We start from the raw sequence: 20,615 nt of genomic DNA, 5'->3' as shown, positions 1-20,615 counted from the left end.
GTTTTTTGTTGCAGTCCTACTGTCAGATGTATTGGGTTAATTGAGAGTCCATTGTTCACAGACAGCTGACAAAATCTAAACTTGGCTTTGAATAAAATTGGAACCACAGCATCATACATTTGTACTTTATTCCTGAATTAAAAAGTCTTAAAGTCTTATCACAGACTATGGTCAAACAGATGCATCTTGGTTTGACTGAGTTTATTGTGCAAGACTTAACAGGTGGGCATACAGATTCATGGCAATAAAAAGTGAGTCTGCATGCTGCTAATCAGAAAGCAAAAGCATCTAAGTATGTACGTTCAAGTTTTAGACACAGGTATTTAAAACTGATCAGACAAACATTAGAGTACCACTTATTCTCTGACAGTGAGTCATCATTGCACGGTTAAAATGAGCTGTATATTTCATACATGTTATGCTACAAAAATACTAAAATCTGACTTTAGAGAACATTTACAGTTTATTTTCAGGTGGCACTTACACCATTGGATGCTTTTTTTTTTTCCAGCACTGGACATGAATGTCAGAGATGTAGAGATCAGTAGCAGGATTATCATACACAACATGAGTGCACAAGCAACAGTGATGAAGCTTGACAAAGGTATGTAAAATCTGACAGACAGCAAGAAGCAGCTAGAAGCGAACAGATCCTAGAGCTGCAAGTGAAGCAAGAGTTGCCTCAGTACAAACTGCTTAAGGTTTGTACTGAGGCAACGTATTAGAGATGGTTTTCAGTCAAAACCATCTCTAATACTTTATCTTATGAAACCACCCTGGTGCTAGACCCTAAAGGGACACATTTTACCCAATATACCCCTCACCATTTGCCCTCACTCCTTTATAAGTTAATAAAAGGCATACATGCCTTTTAATCTGAGCATTTTAAGATAAAGAATTACAAAATTCGAATTGAATCAATAAAATAATCACTGGAATAAACAGTTATGGTTGTTGTAAAGGAATATTCTTGCCCTACAAAAATACATGCATGTGCCAGTAACCCTTGCCTTTTTTGTTTTCATTATTATGAGTATAGATGAGATCATTATTTGACACTTTCTGTAGACATTTGACCCCCTTAGGATACTGCCTGTGAGCAATACTGTGACAGTAATTAGGAAGATCATCCATCGGCAAAATCAACATAAAATGTAATTTAGACATTAAAACTGGACACCAATTAACAAATAGATAATTATAACTAAATGGCCTCACAGGGTTCTCTGGGTTGTTTTGATTCAACATTTCCACTCTAGTGAGGGTTTCCTATTTTAAGGAATCAAATACTTGCCTCGCTGGGCATAGTCATTATGTGGCCACTTTAAAATGATCTGATGTCATACAATATCCCTTTTGGCATGGCCATTCACTGACTCCTCCTGTGAGCTGTAGAGGGACAAATTAGTCATAGCTGCCGCACTTGTGCCCATACACAACATACTGTAGCTGTCGGTGGCCCCATTATGGATGGATGTAATACATAATACAAAAGTTAGATGCAGAGGGCTCCTTTGGCTGTTGTTTTTGAAACACCCAGATTACCCAATTCCCAAAGAGCTACATCAGTATCTTCTGCACAAATATTCTCTTTAAACACACAAAAAAAAATAAAAATGCACTACCATATTAATCCAGACTGCATATTTCTGAGTGTTTGTGAGTAATTGTTTTTTAATGCCTGCGTTCAAAACCTGTGGATCTATTACAGAGTTTTAGGGCAGGCATAAACCACTCATATTTGGACGGCTAGACTCAGAAAGCGTGTTCACTCAGATTGTGTGTCCTGCAGACAAAGTGAGGCTCTGTGTTTCACTGTCATGTAGCCTCATCTGTAGCACTAGCGTAGGTCTGTCCGATATTTGTCGTTGAGGGAGTGGGCTCCTGGTCCGTTTCCCTGACACAGATGACGGCATCACCACTCACATTAATGAGACACTGAGCCTTGAGGAGAAAAAGAAAAAGGCAGGAAGAATAAACCATAACAACACTAATAACGTCTGAGGATGCAGGCAATAGTTCATTGTGCTTTCATGTATTAATGGACTAATAGGTTAATACTTAAAGTGTGTGAGTGAGTGAGTTTACCTGGTTCTTGTTTGGATTTTCCATTAACATACACTCTTTCATGCTGTAAGACACCACTGCATTGCCACCCAGGGCTGCTACATGGGCTCGAACCATCGAAAACACCTCTGCTATGAACGTATGGAGGAAGCCACTGACACCCCCTTCCTGCAGAGGAAAAACACAAACAATGTCTACACTTTTCACAATATCACGGGGCCTGTGCACGTGTAGCCTGTTTCTGCAGTCGTACCTCCCGTAACGATGTCGTCTCTCTGATAAAGAACATGTTGATGATCCCGAGGTATTTAATGATGCGTGTCCCGGGGAGGAAGGAGAGCGGCGTCATCTTCACCACAGTGACGGAACTTCCCCCGAAAGAGCGGTTGGACCGCAGCGAGCGTGAGCGTCCCTCAGGCAGCGGACTGCAACGCTCCAAAGATGAGACTGTAGGTTCAGAGAGAGCACGTAGAGGTCCAAAAGAGACGCGAAAAGAAAAACAAGAGGAGGGAAGGGGGGGGGGGGGAAGATGAAAGAGAATGGAGATACCAAAAAAAACACTCAAAAATAGGGGAAAAATAAAAGCAGATATGAACTCTAAAGCAGAAAAAAATGTGAATGTGGAATGTACGTGCAAAAAGGCAACCCTGTTAGCATTTTCACAGCAGGAGTGACATGTGTGCACTTATCTGCAAGTATGTCTGTGTGGATGTGTGGATGTGAGGTGCCAAAACAATCACTTGGAAAGCGTGCGTTGCCATGCGTATCATGCAGTGGAAGCAAACGGACAAGACAGTTAAAACAGTGTCTGCAGACAGACAGACAGACCTGGGCACAGCTGTGTATGTGTACAAGTGTGAGTACAGGATTTTGCAGTACATGAGAGAGTATTTATATCTGTTTCAATTTGTGAAAGAGGCTTGAGAGAAATGGAGACGGACAGAGACAGCTGGGAGCTGAGCTGGGCACATGTACACGAGCCAGAGTGTGAAAGATGCTCCGTTGTCTTACTGCAAATTCACCTGATGTGGCTTAAAATCCATCAAACCAGAAACCTTCAGAGCCACACATTAGATCGTAGTTTACTTACTGTATACCGGACTAAAAATCATACCAGACTATCTTGCAAAAACATCATTGCCGCCCCGATCCACCCACCCGCCTGTCCCACCTTGATCTCTACCACATTTTTCTGTGTTCAAATTTGTATGTGAACAGTTTATCTACAAATCATGGGAAGTCTTCTCAGTTTAAGCACATTCACTAGAGAAAAATCAAAGGAATTCTTATATTAATCATCAAATTTCTCCAACCCTTACACATCTAAACAAGTACAAGCACAGAGCAAAAAGATTAAAAAAAGACTATTAAGTTGTCGTCATGGTGGCCACGGCTGCACAGGCATTTAAAAGCTAAGCTTCAGATTGGGGATCCCTCTGAGGGGCGGGGCTTCAACGTTCACACTCTAGCTAAAAAGCTGGTGCTTGATTTACGATGCTCCGCCCCCCAGCGGCATGCATGGAGGGGTGTGCGAGTGTATGTATGCGAACATTTGTATGTGTGTGTGTGTGTGTGTGTGTGTGTGTGTGTGTGTGATTGCTTGTGAAACAGTATTTGTGGGTATGATCACCAGAGTGTGCTAGAGACTGTGTCCTCCTACTTGTCTTAACTGATCCCCGTCTTATGGTGTGAGCTTTCAGCCTAAGCAGCTCTAGCCAGGTGCTGCATCTGTCTGCAAAGGAACCGTAATCAACGGAGGCAGCTGGAGAGAACACACACAAACACACACACACACACACACACACACACACACACACAAGCCCACACCCAAACATACACAAACGCAACAACAACAACAAGAGAGAAAAATAAAAAATAAAAACAGGACACAAAAAACGAACAGAAAAGAACAAAAGTTGATGCAGGATAACTCTGTCCGAGACGAAAGGATGAAAAGGTCAAAACAGGGCAGTGTGGTGGTTTTGGTAGCAGGGAGAGATGGTTGAGGGAAAGGGAGCTCACCTCTGGAGGAGACGTTGGTACTCTCTGGGAAACCTGTTACACACACACACAAACATCAAAGTCTACCTTTGCACTTGGCAGGGAGTGAAAAGGGCTCAGGATCAACCCCTTGGTCTTGCCACAAGGCTTACAACGCATGCGTTACTTCGCTTTCATCTCCAATCACAATTCTCCACCTAATCAGTGCTTGCTAGAGATGGCGCAAGCTCCTTGCTCTGTGTTCATTTCATGTGAACGAAAAGTAAGCCATGCGGTTTTAGGAGCTTAACCACACACGGTCATCTAAGTTCACACCAAAGGAGAACACACTGGGCTATGACACATCACGGTTTGTTTACCTGGTGAACGAACCATCACCAGCTGATTTTGGCAGAGTTTTGCAGCTGGGGTGAGTAAAGAGACTGTACCTAAATTTGTTAGTGGAGGAGATGGGCAATGCCGGCAGAAGCAAAAGCAGGGCAGGGGGCAATTAAAAAACAATTGTTTGAGACTACCTGAGATTTTGGATGTTGGCTGACAGTTGGCGGATGACGAGTCTGCACATAACTCCATGGGAAACTGCAGCTGCTCTTCAGTCTCACTGACTCCTGAAAAAAAGGATTAAAAAGGATAGTTCTGTTTTCCTTCTTCACTGCTACAGAGACAAACTCTTAAAAGCCGTGTTATGTTTCTGTAATCAGTTTCAAGGTTTTGTTGAATTTTGGTATTAGCCTATTTTGGCTCTGAAACAGCTTATGGGATCAAGTAGCAGCTCCGCTCAGAGATACAGCTATAACATTGGCCAAAGATACATTAGATGGCTTGTACATTAAGCAAAGCTATGGTGAAGGTATTAAAGACTGTCGGACTTTGGGTGAGCAGAAAAAAACTAAAAGATAATCTCTTTAACCAGACAGACCTTTGGTGGGTGGCTTGTCTGCCGTCTTCTCCTGAGTCTGGTCTTTGTCAAACGTCATTGCAACCGCTGTCACTGCGACCTGGGTGAGAGGCAGACAGACGTACAGTAGATATAAGAAACGTTTGAATTTGACTTGTTTGCAATTTCACAAATCAGAGATGTTCTGAAACCTCCCACCTGTATGAGTTCTTCCTCTGGCACTGCTACAGTGAAGTTCAGCTGACACAGACAGCAGGGGATCATAGAGCGCAACTTGAAGTAGAAACTCTGAAAACAAACAATGAATTGACTTGTAACAAGTTTCATTATAAACAGTGTATAACCCATTACAAAGGATAAACATGGCACCACATATGGCTTCTTACCTTTAGCAGATTCTCACATAGGTCAGTGAAGATCTTGTTCAAGCCTTGGTTAGTAAGATTGGCATTACTCAACCTAAAGACTCTCACAGATGTAAACATCTGTAACATAAACACATAGCTTAAACTTACCAAAAATACATACAAGGGACTCCATTTCCTAAATGACAGTACATTTGTACTCTGCACTAATGTCAGTTTGTTATAATTATGTGCAAATTGTAGGCAGCTCTACAGATTGAAAAATACTAAATGTGCACAATGGCATAATCTACTTGTATGAAAAATTGTTGTTTGGTGAAGATTTGCTGTAATGTGTACAGAAAGTGACACTATATTATGTAGAGTAACCTGAACTCCTGAAGTCCAGTTGTGAATCCCAGGCATGATCTCAGTGTTGCAGCTGTAGAAACCTGAAGATGTGAAAGTGGAAAAAGGCAAGACAGGTGATAAAGCATAGTGACGTTTGTTAGCGCCTCAACCCAACTGGGAGATAGCTAACTTAGCATGTGCAGTGCATAATGATGCACTGTGATGGCTGTGGAGTGTGTAGACGGCGCATACCTGTGGGGGTCGGGGCATCAGTGAGGAGGGAGTGGATGTCCTCCACAGCATCAGTGTCATCAATCTACGGAAATGACAGCAAATGGATTCACAAAGAACAGACTACTTGTCCATGGAAACAGCTGCATGTAAATGTATTTAGTTTTATATAGAAACACACCTCCAGGACAAAGGCATCCTTCTTGCCATGGGAGAGGTCCAGTTCTGACACTTCATCTGAGCTTTCTGAGTGGGAGCGGAAAAGTCTGGAGCGTTGCCTCGGCTCAGGAATCGGAGAACCCACCACTTCCTCCGTCAGCTCCTGCAAGCAAAAGGGGACACAAAACCTGAGCGGACGGGAAGTCAAAGTGAACACCAGAACACCACAGCAGCAACACATCTGCATCTCACTAGTGCCCAGACTGTACAGGTAGTAGAAAGTCTATGTTAATAACACACCACATGCTCACGCTCACTCAAGTACCCAAATAAGATTCACCATTACACAGACAGACAGACAGACAGACAGACAGACAGACAGACAGACAGACAGACAGACACACACACACACACACACACACAGACCTGATGTTAATTTGAATATGGATCTGAAAGAGTAAGGAGTGGCGGAAACATACACACACACACACACACACCATAAAAAACATACACAGGTGAGTGTGAATGGGGTAGATGGTCATAATAAAAGCCATAATAAAAGTACATCAACACAGATAAAATGAGTCTACAGCCCTCAAGAGGTGACACTGGAGTGGGTTACACATCTATCTGTTCCCAAACGTCCCCAGTTTAGAACGGTCATACAGTTACAGTAAAAGTGGTGTAGTATTGAGATTAATATAGTGAAATATTTGTCATGCTTTGCTGTGTCTCACAGCTAAAAGTTGCCGTGCTCAGTACCATGTTTATGCCGCAGAATACCTCAGGGTCCAGGGCAAATAATTTCTTTAATGACCAGAGAAAGACAAGAGGGGTAAGTTTTTCATGATTCACAAAGAACAGACTACTTATAATGTATGATTACGGACATGATTTTAACGCTAAGAGAGAGAATTAAACCCAAAATAAAGGAAACAGTTCAGCATGAAATGTATTGGTTTGTGTCAAAGAATGACTGCACTTAATGTGCAAAATAAACCTTATTAACTTGATACAACACTGTATGTGACAGTCACAATTCTTAAGTATTGAATGTCCATAAACTGCTCATATTAGCCGTAAAAACACATAAAATTGACTTAAGATGCAGGTAAATTAATAATATTCCCAAGATTTATTAGGGCACATGCTAAGTTCCCAACACATCTTAACAAACGTGGTTGAAACAGGTTCCCAAAGTCTTCTATGTACAGTATGGGCTGTAGGCTAACACCCACATGACACCCTGGCTTCTGGAGTGTAGAATGAAAGAGTGCAGAAACATAATTAGCAGTAAAAACCTGGCCTACTAGGGGAGAATTTGCAGACTTAATCACAAAGCCAGTCCTTCCTTGGATTGATTACTGTCCATGCATGTGTTGTGTGTCTCACCGGAGGGTTTATTTGATACAGCTCTTTGTTCTTGGCTATGGTGTCATTGATCCTTTTCTGGATGGTGAGGATGTGGTGCTCATTGCTGAGGTCACCAGGAGTCTTCCCCGCAATCTGGATGCCCCCTGGTGCCGGCAGGGCTGTCAGGTACACTCCTGTAGCAGACTGAACACACACACACACATTTTAAAGGAGCTGCAGCAAACACTTGTGCTGTTGATAAAGCTGTTATCCTAAAATGTCAACCTACAGCCAGACCCAGGAGCATGTTCTCTCCGACACTTATCTGTATGTGTAAGCCGAACAAAGAGTTCATGCTCCGCAGCTTCAGCTTGTTCATCAGCTGAGTGTGCAGCTCGTACTCCATGAAAGGCAGCAGGTTGGAGATGGCCGTCGCGTTCACTTCACCCTGAGCCTTCTTTTTCAGACGGCACAGTCTAGAAGACAACAAACATTGGTATTTACTCACTTAGTTCAATATCTTTGCTGTGAGGCTCCTCCAGGAGGAGGCATTTAACTGTGAGGTGTTGTACCTGGCCTGGATGAGGCAGCCCTTTCCCGTAACAGCCGCTTCTGGTGGCAGGTCGATTGTTGTGAACAGCACATCAGGAACCTTTAAAGAAAAACATAATTACTGTACTTAATTCATACTTTCACTATATTCATGCACTGGACAACCAAATATATGTGTAACTGAATCACAGACTCCTACATGCTAAGCAACAAGTTATATTTGAGACCTTTTGTCGCCTGCAGAGGTAACAGTAGGTGAGCTGGGCGGGAAAAGGCATGTTGAGCTCATCATACGGGATGTGGCAGAAGCCACAGCTCGGGGGAGACGGCTCCTCAAACCTGGAGAACAACACACACACACACACACCATCTGGTATCAGCCTCCATAGGTCAATTCAAGCTGTGCTGTATACGTACACTGTTAACATACAAGGATTCACAATCAGTTAAATCAAGTCTTTCAATCATGACAACCTGTGGTCGGCAATTCCGATGTCTAGGCAGCCTTCACGCATATACCGAGGATTCAAGATGGCTGCTGTGCCCGATGCTGACAGGATACACACCTCCTCACTGTGTTGAAGGGAGGTGGACAGATCAAGAGAGAAAGAAAGGGAAGAGGATGAGAACAGGGCATGAAATTATATGTGTGTTTAAGACAAATGAAAAACATTAGGCATAAAAAAAAAAGATGAAAAAGGAAATAATTTCCCATGTGTTCTACTATTACATACCAGATGCTAGTGCTCTCGCTGTACCCCACAACAGCATGGCAACCAAGAGCTTTGGCATGAGATTTGATCTCCTGGCGAATCTCCTCCCACCAGGCGTCGCGAGTCTCTGGCTCATCTGCAAAACACAACATTCTGAATTATCTATCAAAACCTCACTGAACACTGAAGTCTAACGATGAGATAACGCTAAACCTAATGAACTGTTGTCGATGTAGTTACGTAAAAAAATAAAATAAAGACAATTACAAACATCGGACAAGTCTGTATCTAAACTGATTGCTTTGATTGACCAGAAAATAAACAGACATCACACTTTGTATTTGATGATACATGATTTAAATGGTGTATCAAAGCAAGCCAAAACCAACCATCAGTTTGTGAAACAAGGTGACAATAATGAAATGAGAGAATGATGATGAAGGCAAAGTCAACAGTTAGGTTACTTGTGTGTGTTCTCACTGGCATTCCTTAAATGATCTATCTAAAAACATATTGTCTCTCTCTCTTGTCAATGTCTCCTTAAGGACACAGGTGAGAGATACAGTCACCGGCCGTTATAGCCAGTATATTTTGGCTGTGGTGGTCGGACTGTAGAATAAAAATCTTGCTGGCTAGTAAAAGAGTAATAACATTGTGTGTTTCCTACCCTGGTGACAAAGGTTTCACTTCAAAAGGTATTGAGCCTTCATCATACTTAGGCTAAATCATGGGTGTGTTTCAATAATCTAATAATGAGGCTTTGCTTCAATACCACCTCTGTTTTATTAACATTATTCATGAGAGCCTAATTGTTGCCTGTTGTGAGATTAATCTCACTCATTTCTGGATCTCTGAACAAACAACACATGGAGGAAGCTACATTAGAGTATTGAGCCGCACCCAATGACTCCCTTAGAGGGCCACATGCGGACGGAGCCCCCCCTAAAAAACAGAGAGAAACTCATCTTCTGGGTGAGACGGGGGGAGATGAATGAATGAGGGGGGAAAAGAATGGGAGATCAACTGAAGAGATGAAGAATAATGACTGATGGCCAGGCTACAGGCCCACGAGGTGGGTTCCTTTAAACCAGAGCCAGCATGTCGCACAGGCACAGGCTCACCAACGTGCACGCTCATGACCATGTGCACGCTCATGGGCAGAGAAGGGCCATATTCATTCACCAGAGTCCATCAAATCTAGATTCCTCCATTCTCCAAGCTCATATCTTTCCTTCCATCCCAAATCAATTTTTTTTTAATTGTCCTCAACTGCCACCCATCAAATCAACCTGTCTTCCATGCATCTCTCTCTCTCTCTCTCTCTCTCTCTCTCTCTCTCTCTCTCTCTCTCTCTCTCTCTCTCTCTCTCTCTCTCTCTCTCTCTCTCTCTCTCTCTCAGTATGAATACGGCCCAGTGAGTTAGGGGTGCACATGCCCGGTCAGTGGCTCGTTGTCACAGAGTAAACCTCCTAAACCTTCTCTGGTCTAGACAGGTTTGACCACGACGCTGATTCAGGAAGCGTTAGAACAGCGCTGGGACAATGTTAGGGAAGCTCTTTTGTCAGCGGGATGAGCTGGGGGGGGGGGGGGGGGGGGGGGCAGGCCAGGCTGGATGGGGTGGGGGGGCAGCGCATGCTCAACTCAGCACACACTCACACAGATTAGAGGGAAGAGAATGGCAGCTCACTGAACTCAGTATCCAGGTCATGTTGAATTTGTTTGTGGATGTTAGGCTCGCTGGTCTACATTGGTTAAACGTCAGTATTGGGTGGGTGCACGCTGAGCGGGCACGTCGTTTAACTTCAGTGAGCGACCATGACTCCCGTGGGTGAGAGCAGTAAAAGGGGGGAAATACCTGCAGTGACACTATTCCAGTCTAGCAGTTTGTATGAGCGTGTGTTACCCAAGGCTGGGCCAGAACACACACCGTTAGTACAGAAAAGAGAGAAGAAGAAGAGAAGAGACAGTCTAACAAACAAGCGCAGCACTCCACTGTTACTATGCAAAGACAGACAGCACTTCACAAACACTATGCAAAGACAAACTATACTCAGGCCTACAAACACACTCTCGCAAGAAGAAGACTGACAGGGAAAAGAGGAGAATAGAGATGAGTAAAAGCTACAGGTCTAGCTAAAATGTTTTAAAAGATTTAAGGAGAAGATATACTTATATAATACAAAAAGGAGCATACAGTAGCAGTATAACTCCAGTATTCTTTCTAATTTAAAAAGGTGCTCTGTAGAATTTTCTTGTAAACAAACGTTTTGTTTACATCAAGAGTTTCTCACCCAATGCATTTTGTGTATCTTTGAGGTCTGACAAACCTTACTCATAAAAGCTGATGTTTTAAAATGTTGTGACTCGTGGTCAGAAACTCCACAAGGTACCTTTAATGTTGCTCTGTAGTTGATATAGTCGAGGCATTGCGACAGTGAACAGGGCTCTTTTCAGAATGGTTTCCAAGTTATAACTGCAATTTGGATGAGGGAAAATTATGTGACAATGATTCTGTTAACACAAGTTTAGACAGGAGTGCTGCAGGTTTAATCATTGCATTGGCTTGCTTATTCCTTTATGCAGATCGTTAATACAAATCCTTTTTGGGGTAGCTCATTTGGGTTCCCCTGTCTAACTCTGAAAAGAACCGTGTTTATCCTCACCCAGCCAACATTCATCTGCTTCTCATACCTAAATTCTCAGACATCCTTGAGTCAGAGCGGTCAAAGACCATTACGCCGAGCAAAGGGGAACATTACTGAGGCAGTAAAGTGGACTCAGCAAATGTCTTATTGTCATCAATATAAATCTCATTAAAAAGAAGTCTGCTTAATACAAAAAAATATAAGAATTTCGACACAGAGATAAGAAGCCTTTCGGCAAACTCAGGAGCATATATAAAACACCACAGCGCCACCTGCAGCCAACACCACCAGACAACAGAAGCAACAGGCAGCAGATTGGAGCCATGCACAACTATTGCACCTAACCTCCAGGGGGCAGCACCACAGCGAAAACACACACACACACACACACACACACACACACACACACACAACACACACACACAAATGTAATATATATAACACAAAGTCAGTCAGTCAAACCACAAGGTGAAAGTTGCCCCTATCCATGAAACGTTTTGACACATCTGATGATAGCCTATGCTAACTTTATTTCCTTGAAAATGCTACAAAGCTGCAGCCTATAAATGTGAGCAGGAACAGCTTTCACCTGCATTAAGACTTAAGTACATAACTGATCATTTCTTCAAACAATCAAACAGATTGCAACTTGGACCATTCGAGGGATAACTGTTCAACACAAGAGGATAACGGGCAGCATTGACTAAACAGCCAGTTGCAACAAGACTGGACACTCACACAACACTGGAGGCCACTGGAGGAGCTCAATCATATTGTTTCACGGGACAGTGGACGAGCTACATTAGGACATCGTGTGTTAGCATGCGCTGCACTCACCGGGGTTGTGAATACGGTCCAGTAGTTTGACAGAGCGAGCGCTGACCACTCCGCCGACATGAACCAGAAAACCAGGTGGAAAAGACGCCAGGGTGAAGAAGGGGAACTCCTGCAGATAGAAAAAGCTGGGTCATTTTACAGTAAGGGAACACACACTCTGGACTTTATCCAATATATTTGTGTGTTTGATCATATGTAATGAGTGCTCCATGATTGTAACATTTTATTAGTTTATATTTTTCATGAATTAGTTGTCTCTCTGGAGGTATTGAAAAAAAAAAGATTGATTAAAGACACCTGTTTTCTATGTACGGTATCTTTAACTGATGAGTGTAAACTTGAGTGATAATATTGTTAATGTTATACTAGGAAAAGTGCCAACATGCAGTAAAGATTAGGTGTTATGGTGCCCCCCCCCATGCAATGTTTACCCCAGAGGAGGCCCCACTCACTCCATTCAAACCTACACTTGTAGACACAAACTTCAGAGCATTTTAAATAGATCTGGAAGTGATTGAGAAAATGTATTTTCAATAAAGCCTGCGTATTTTGTATCACTGATTTAGTGATTAATTCAACCCTTACAAATCTATATAAATGCATTAATTAGGTTTGAAGTTAAAAGTGAAAACACAAACACACACAAGGTCCTGGCTCAGGACTCTGTTATACATGCTTTTCTGTCCTCCGACGTGATATCTTGTCCTCAAATAATGTGAATGGAAATCCATGCAGTCACTCACAAAAGGAGTTGGACTGCCTGTCAGCGTCTTAGTCCTCATCCTAGACTGAAGTGATGACCACTTGTACAGAAAATCTGAGGGACGTTAGGATTTCCAACCATGCAGGTGTATGGAATGAATGGCTTTTCATGGGAAATAAACTACCAATAGGTTTATTTCTTCTCCAGTGCTCCAGCAAGGAAGACGACTACTAATTTGACTGACAGCTCCTCCCACGAGCAAGGAGGCAAGAATGAGGTGATGAGGTGAGCGTGCTCATTCCCGTCGTGGACACAGGGAAACCAAAATCAGACTCGGGAGAGAAAGTCAGAAAGGAGGGAGGTGCTTGACAGGAGTATCCAGAAGGCAAACACACACACACACACACACACTCACAAACCCCATCAAACTTGAAGGGAACACAGCTCCTAGCCTCCAGCCCTCCGCCAAACATGTCTGTGAATCTTTTAGAGCGCGGTAGGTGCCGAGCAAACACACAAGCGGCCATTTTGCTCAGCCCAGCCTGCTCCTCTTAGATCTACATACAACTAGAGGAGGGACGGGGTTAGGAGATGTGTGTGTGTGTGTGAGAGAGAGAGAGAGAGAGAGAGAGAGAGAGAGAGAGAGAGAGAGAGAGAGAGAGAGAGAGAGAGAAAAGAGAAAGAGAGAGAGAGAGAGAGAGAGAGAGAGAGAGAGAGAGAGAGAGAGAGAGAGAGAGAGAGAGAGAGAGAGAGAGAGAGAGAACATACCCTGGCGTTTAACAATAACCCAGAGGAGGTCGCTCCCTGAGTAGCACAAATGGTCAAGAGGACAGAGAAAGGGAACATCTTTCAGAGACCCACTCCCCATTAACACACTGAAGTGCAAATTAGTGATATTTCACAGAGAATGTAGCCGTGTGAAAATTAGTGAGTGACACACAGTGTGCAAGTGACTGTTTGTCCTACGGGCAGACATCTGAGGCCGGTACACAACGCAAACTGGTTGTCAAAGCATTAACTGGCAAAAAATGCCACGCCTAGCTAGCTGCTTTGGCCTGTGATGCCGCTTGTAGTTAATCAAGACACAGCCTGAAAATAAACAATGTATGTGTACGTGAAATTCATTGAAACTGAGCACTTTAACTTGTGTTTTGCCGTGCAGGTCAGTCTCAAATGTCTGCATATAGAGTGAGTCGGTGTATACACGTGTGTGAGCGTTGAGTCATTGTACCCTCTGCTCTAGAGCCGTCTGCGTCTGTTGTCTCAGCAGGGTCTTCAGAGGCCCCACCTCCTTCCCGACGCTGCCCCCACTGCCCATTCCTGATCACAGAGGAGAGTCCGGCTTCAGTTTCGTCACTTTCAACACACACAGGTCAATGGACTAAAGAGCCGGTCAATCTGTCGTCAACACGTTGATCATTGCGTTGCAGTATTAATGTTATTATGACAAACCAAGTGGAAGAAACAGCTGGAATTGCACACAGAAACATCATATTGAGAACAGTCAATAAACCTGCTTCTTCCTCATGCTAATACTACCCTACTCATAAGATTTTCTCTCATTCAGGCAGAAATCCTGGACCTAGTAGTTTGGGTACACCTGATTAACACATCTAACCGCATGGTGGGGTGGGAGAATCCTGAATAGGACTCAGGACTATCAGTCAGTGGTGTGGTTTGTGGGCGGTTGCACCATGCATGTTATTTGTTCCAGTTAACACCAGTCAAGTCAATCTGAACAGTCCTGCTGCTGTTGACCCAATATACAGGAGAGGTGCCAACACTACACTGTTGTAAAGTTCTGTTACGTGATGACACACAGCAGTCCTACTATACCGGAGGCTGCCAGCAGCAGGTCCTCAGTGAAGGACACGCTCTTTCTCAGCAAGACAGTGTCTGAGTGGACGGTGGAGGGAGGGGGCGGGGTGGTGGCTCTGGGAGCAGAGCTGTGACCACAGCCCACTGAGCCAGAACCAGGAAGGGACAGAGTGTCTGTGGAGAGGGTGGGGGAGCTGGGGCAGAGGAAGATCCCCGGCCTGCGTCTCACTGGCTCCACTATCCAGCAGAAAAAAAACAGATGAAGGGTTCACAGAGAAACAAAGATATATTGAGAATGGACAGGCAGAGCAATGAGGAGAGTGGTCAGAAGCACAACAAATGAGGAGGAGGAAAAGGATGTGACAGAGAGAAAGTGGACAGTAGCGTAGAGAGAGATTAGCCTGATAATCTGACAGAATTGCAATTTTGTTTCACTTCATTTATTGAGCATGATACTGTGTTCATGTTAGCCGTTTGCTTGTTGATGTTGGTGTTTTATTTTTGCCCTAACCACTCATTAATCTAATCATCTCTAATCACTCTGGAGCGAGCCACATAAGCAGTGCTGCTAAGAGCAGTAAACTCAATGTTTTTTCATGATAAAGGAGGAACGTTTTAGAGTTAAGAGTCATTGCTTCTTTAAGCTTTGTTACCATTGTTCATAGATCTGGCTAGCAATCTGTGCAAGAAGATAACGCCTACAAAGTCCTGACTGGTTTACTGTTCCTCCAACTGGCGAGTAAATATCATCAGTGGGCATAACGCTAGACCCATTTCAATGTAGAACAAATGGAGATGTGGGAGGCAATTCAGCGGTCTGTAACCAAGCTACAGAAAGGAAGTGGTACGCAAAAGGATGAGAATAGGCAAATTCACATAAACAGGTGAGAGAAGGAAAAGAAGAATGTTGGGAGCAAAAAGAGGGATAGAAGAGGAGGAAATGTGAAAAAAAGGAAGAGGAGTGGGAACAAGGACAAGTGAGGTCGGCTTGGGGGACTGCTGGTCCCCTCCAGAGGAGTCAGGTGAGCGGCTCTGGTAGGAAGCTTCTTTAGGCTAAATGTTCAAATGCGCTCAAAGTGTCCTTGGGGCAGAGTTGGACTAAACTGACCTTATCCTCAATGATTAAACATAATGGCTGGTGATGAATAAGTGACCTTAGATTAACAACAGCCCCTCATGAGACACAGTGCTTCTATTAAAGACCACAACAACGGGGGGGGGGGGATGCAGAGATCTGGTGGTCTTCACACAATGAATCACATTTTTCTTGAAAATCTTTTTGATGATGTGTGAAAGAAGACACACACGAGGCCACTGAGGACAAACGTTGGGATAGGACACAGCTAAATAAATATTTACAACACTGTTTACAATAAAGTAATGTTCAACTCAACCATGAAAAAAAGGTAAAAAAAATGTAAAAAAATAAACAGAAATTCAAAAACCACCACCAGAGTAGCACCACAATGAGGTGAGGGACAGGAATGGGTGAGGGGGGGCGGGGCCAAGTGTTCTTACCCGTCTTGGGCGTCAAACTGAGCTCTGTGTCTGATGATGAGGACTGGCGGCTGCATGGCTTGGAGGGAGAGAAGGGGGGAGGAGAGGAGGAGGTGGTGGGAAGGGCTCTGAAAGGGGTTGGCGGGCCAGAGGACGAGGTCAGGTCCTCACCAAATACCGGCCTGCCAGGAGAACATGACACACACACAAACACACACCCACTCACATCAGTCACCACCACACCCTCTGTGAGTGTGTGTATATGGGAGTGGGTCAGTGTTGCCAATAAATGGAAAGGTATCTATATAATGTGTGATTTGTTTTGCATTGGGTGAGGTGTGTTTGAGGTGCTACGGATGGCTGGAAAACAAAAAAAAAGCAAGCATGGAAAGCAAAAAAAAGAGATTAACACAAATTAAAAGCACGCACAAACACATTAAACTAAAGAAAGCAACACAGCAAAACACAAGGAGGTCAACAGAGGATGACGAGCTGAAGCATGTGTCCCAGTAGAGTGAAGCAAAGGTTAGGTGACTGTCCTTGCAGAAGGATGCAACTGGGAATCTGACTGCCAACCCTGTATCATTGGAAGGTGGAGGGATTATGAGTCTATTATCAATGCTTGGTCTTTCACTGACAAAGGTATACGGGTCTGCCTGGTCATCTTTGTCTTGATGCCTCAGTCTCCCTCATATAAACATCACTGTCTACTTCTCTATTTCTAACTTCTTCTCTTTCTCTTGTATCTATTCTATGCTTCTGCGTACCAGTGAAGATGAGTGTGGGAACAGAGACAGAGAAGTTCTGGGACAGTCTCTGGGAGCTGCAGGCCGAATGCACTGGGCTGTTGTGGGTGGAGCGGCATCCGTGGGCAAGGGGAGACCTGGGCCAATCAGCGCGCAGAGGGAGGAAGACAAGAGGACCGATTTGGACACAAGCAGTGCGAAACGTCCCAATCCAAATGTAGCCAGAGAGCCAAAAGAGGGAGAAAGAGACTCACACAAGAACCAACACCACAACATTGCAATAGAGTGCAAAAGGAGACAAAAGGGGGAAAAGAAGTTTGTTTTTACTCCCTCTCTAACCCCCTGTAGTTGCATTTAACGCCATGTGAAAGCAGCAGGCAACTCAGAGTTTTAGCTGAGAGCTATGCACATCTCAGCTAAAAATCGCATTATCACACAAACATGTACAACAGGGATGCAAACACCACAGATGAAACAATAACCATCGACTGAACGAGTGGAGTAGGTGAATCCATTGCAGAATAACCAACATATGTAAATCCCTGATACACACAATTTCACGCACTGGCGCACAAATGAATGCAAAAAAAAGAGGCACACATGCACTCAACTGTAGATATGCTTACAGTAATTAGATAAAATTTAAACAATTTAACCACTCAATAGTCAGGGTGAGGACAAAAGAACAAAGTAAAGGAGCACACTGTTAAAGGCTGAGCAGAACACGTGGGCTAGATACTCACTAAAAGACGCGGCACTAGAACATGCAGAGGCAGAGCGGAAAGCCATGCAAGAGCAGTCTAAAAGAGCAGACAAAGGGAGGAGGGGGTTTGAGGATGGCTGTGTGTGTCCTGCACGTGTGTGTGTCTCAGGATATGTTGTGTGCTGTTTCATGATGCAATGACACGCGACCCAATAGACACAAACTACAAAAAGGAACCAAAGATTCTGAGACACACACAGGAGTTACAGCTAGACTATACGCAGACTAACATTCAGTACATTGCACACACACACACACACACACACACACACACACACACACACACACACACACACACACACACACACTCCAGTCATGCACATACCAATCATATTTCCACATTCTCACAAACTAGATTTGCAGTGAAACTTGCATGTTAAAAAGAGGCAGGGTCCATGCTTGTGTTGTTGGTTCATACTCACTCCTTTCCATCCTTGGAAGGGGAATTGCAGGCATTGGAAGCAGGGGCTGTGTTCGGGTGCATGTGTGTGTTGGTGTTAGGGGCGCTCCCAGAACTGAGTTTGTCCAGTGTGCAGGCAGTACCTATGGCCCGGACCACCAGACCCGACTCTCCCTCCAGGTCAAAACACTGTAAGTAGCCCACCACTGCATTCCCACCCATCTCCAATACCTTTAGCCCTATTTTCCTCTGCAGCTCTCCTAAATAGGGGGTAACACACAGCCACATTAACAAGAGAGGTGTAGAACAGAGACGACCAAATTATTCTGCCTCCACACAGACACTAACAGAGGATCACCAATCATTATCTTACCAGACATAAGAGAGATGAGCCTCTGCCGGGCCTCATTGGAGGCCCGAGGAGTTCTTATGCGGTCGATCCACTGATACTCTGGATCTTCATTCACCACAAGCTCCTCCACAAACCCGTGCACCATCGCTGCCTTGTAGCACCTTGGAATGGATGTGGCTACCAAACACCACAAAGAGTGAAAAGATTGTATATCTTCCGTGCATTGTTTTGTAGGTGACTGCAATATATATTGTCAATCTGTATTTTGTGCACACAGATTGTGTCATATGCTGTTTATGTAAACTGTAAACAAACAATTGTGAACCAAAAGTCGAGTCAGACATACTGCAGAAGAACTTGACCCCGCAGGAGGACTGTCTGAAGCGGTTCAAATCGTTGAAAAGCTCCACTTTGACAAGGACATTGATCTCCCCTCGGATACCTAATAACAAATAATAGAGAGAAATGCATTGTAACAAGGGTAAAGGACATAAGGGGAAAAGTGCATTTGTTATGGTCAGATTAGTTTATTCTTGTACCGTGGATTGTATCATAGATGGGAAACCAGCCAGAGATGACAGAGGCAGCCTCACTGCACAGCAGCGGGTCAATGTCAATGTAAACTTTCCCTATGGCATCATTAGCACTGTAAGTGTCGTGGTCCAAAACTGTGACCTGCAGTGGCTCATCCTGCAAGTCCTCATCATCAACCTACACAGTAAGAGGAGGGGGGGGGGGGGGGGGGGTAAGAGAGTAAGAGAGGTTACATGCATTGCATTGAAATAATAAGACCACTGCCTGCCAGGTGTAAAGAGAAGCTCGCTAGCCTTTTACCTCAAATTTGAACCATTCTGAATTCCATTGTGGATTGAGGGATTTGTGACAGACGTCGGTTTTGAAAGTTGTGTTTCCAAACTTAACCTGGGAAATGAAATGCATGAGACACATCTTTTAAAATGCCACATTTACAATTTTGTGTGATCCTGAAACTATGCTAAATATATGTTGTTACAGACGTGAATAGTTTGGTTTCATTAAAAGACAAACAGCAAGTACTGCTCTTCAAGATTTACTCACCTCTACAAAAGCATCAGTCAGGTCACTGGCTCTGTCCATCACAGGCAAGTGGCGCCCAGCTACAATTTTGGCCTTCAGTTTCCCAGGCATGATTTACTTTTAAGTTGATCTGTGAACAAGTCATATGACTAACAATAAAACATGTATACATGGCTTTTCAACTGATCACCTGCGTTAATCAACACTGCTCTCACTAACAACAGTGATGACTGAAGAGTGAGCCTCTCAAGTAACGTAACGTGAGCATATGTTGTTGACAGTGTGGAGAGCCCATTCCATCTATTTACTTATTAGCTAATGAGCTAGCTTCCGTCCGCTAAACTATAATTGAACGCGTCTAGCTCCACGCTAAATATTGTATCGACTTGGTGTATAGGCATGTATTGAGCTATCGTTCTTGAACACGACAGCAACTGACAGTTGACGTTAGCTGGTTAGCTAAATTATGTTAGCAAAGCAAGGCTAGCAAGAAAAGCCATTTAGCGTTAGGTTAACTGCATTGCAGTCAATCTCCTTAGCGCCTCCTGATCGGCCATGTTTTTACAATCATACTGCAAAGCCAAATACCTACGCAACAACAATACTATACTGTTAACGTTACTCCCAGTACAAACAGTAGTATCCTCACCAGTGCTGCAATATCAACACACAGCTGTCAAAGCGGCAGCGAGATCGTTTCTCGGACATTACTGTTGACAGCCCACCGCTCGTCTGACCTCCGTGTATCTCCCATAACATGAGACGTTAACGTTAGTTCACAGAACACCAGGACGGATAGTCTCGTTCAAATGAGAAACATTAATTAACTAGTGTTACGATTAAATAGATAGTGTTATACACGTGACGTTACGACCGACTTATCGATTCATAACATACACATAGCACTGGTTAGCACGTAAAGCTAACGGCTAGGTTGATAAGGATACAGTTCATGATGAATGAGCTGTTCACGGGTTAGTGCATGCTAGCTTCAGGTCGCCTCGTAAATGTGTGCTTCCGTTTGAAACGCTACACTTATGTTCCTCCTGTCAGAAACCCCCCCAAAATAAACCTTTATTCTCACTGAAAATATATCAAAGATATATATGTATGAATATATATGTATGAA

The 20,615-nt window shown here is 43.8% G+C and overlaps 1 protein-coding gene across 12 annotated transcripts; it reads right to left on the bottom strand.

Annotated features, from left to right (window-relative positions):
• Nucleotides 1-186: 186 nt before the first annotated feature.
• Nucleotides 187-20,475, bottom strand: LOC137880979 (C2 domain-containing protein 5-like). Of its 12 annotated transcripts, XM_068722618.1 has the most exons (31): nt 20,136-20,475; nt 19,508-19,616; nt 19,265-19,351; nt 18,970-19,141; nt 18,777-18,872; nt 18,452-18,607; nt 18,101-18,338; nt 16,191-16,351; nt 14,086-14,174; nt 13,623-13,658; nt 12,152-12,260; nt 10,525-10,578; nt 8,691-8,805; nt 8,431-8,529; nt 8,184-8,295; nt 7,977-8,056; nt 7,694-7,880; nt 7,444-7,608; nt 6,814-6,858; nt 6,074-6,214; nt 5,914-5,977; nt 5,701-5,762; nt 5,353-5,451; nt 5,165-5,254; nt 4,988-5,066; nt 4,584-4,676; nt 4,090-4,122; nt 3,698-3,829; nt 2,321-2,514; nt 2,089-2,235; nt 187-1,944 (listed from the first exon to the last, which is right to left on the bottom strand). In XM_068722618.1, exons 2-31 carry the CDS (start codon nt 19,595-19,597, stop codon nt 1,819-1,821), a joined length of 3,351 nt encoding a protein of 1,116 aa, XP_068578719.1. In that variant the 5' UTR covers nt 19,598-19,616; nt 20,136-20,475; the 3' UTR covers nt 187-1,818. The 12 variants fall into 12 exon arrangements, with proteins under 12 accessions (XP_068578719.1, XP_068578721.1, XP_068578720.1 ...); XM_068722620.1 differs by lacking the exon at nt 10,525-10,578; XM_068722619.1 differs by lacking the exon at nt 13,623-13,658.
• Nucleotides 20,476-20,615: the final 140 nt, after the last annotated feature.

This window comes from Cebidichthys violaceus, unplaced genomic scaffold (genome assembly GCF_023349555.1).
Source record: "Cebidichthys violaceus isolate CVI_PGR_0920_01 unplaced genomic scaffold, fCebVio1.0.p SCAF_3, whole genome shotgun sequence".
NCBI classification, from domain to species: Eukaryota; Metazoa; Chordata; class Actinopteri; order Perciformes; family Stichaeidae; genus Cebidichthys; species Cebidichthys violaceus.
Note: the sequence above shows the minus strand (reverse complement) of the source record. Positions and strands in the feature narration are given on the sequence as shown.

Excerpts from the sequence above, each read along its gene's own strand:
- LOC137880979 (XM_068722629.1), bottom strand. The coding sequence starts at position 19,597 with ATGCCTGGGAAACTGAAGGCCAAAATTGTAGCTGGGCGCCACTTGCCT. Across the intron at positions 14,175-14,690 it reads CCTGCTGCTGGCAGCCTCCG|GAATGGGCAGTGGGGGCAGC; the intron begins GTATAGTAGGAC and ends CTCTGTGATCAG. Across the intron at positions 2,515-3,727 it reads ACGGGGATCAGTTAAGACAA|TCTCATCTTTGGAGCGTTGC; the intron begins GTAGGAGGACAC and ends CTGAACCTACAG.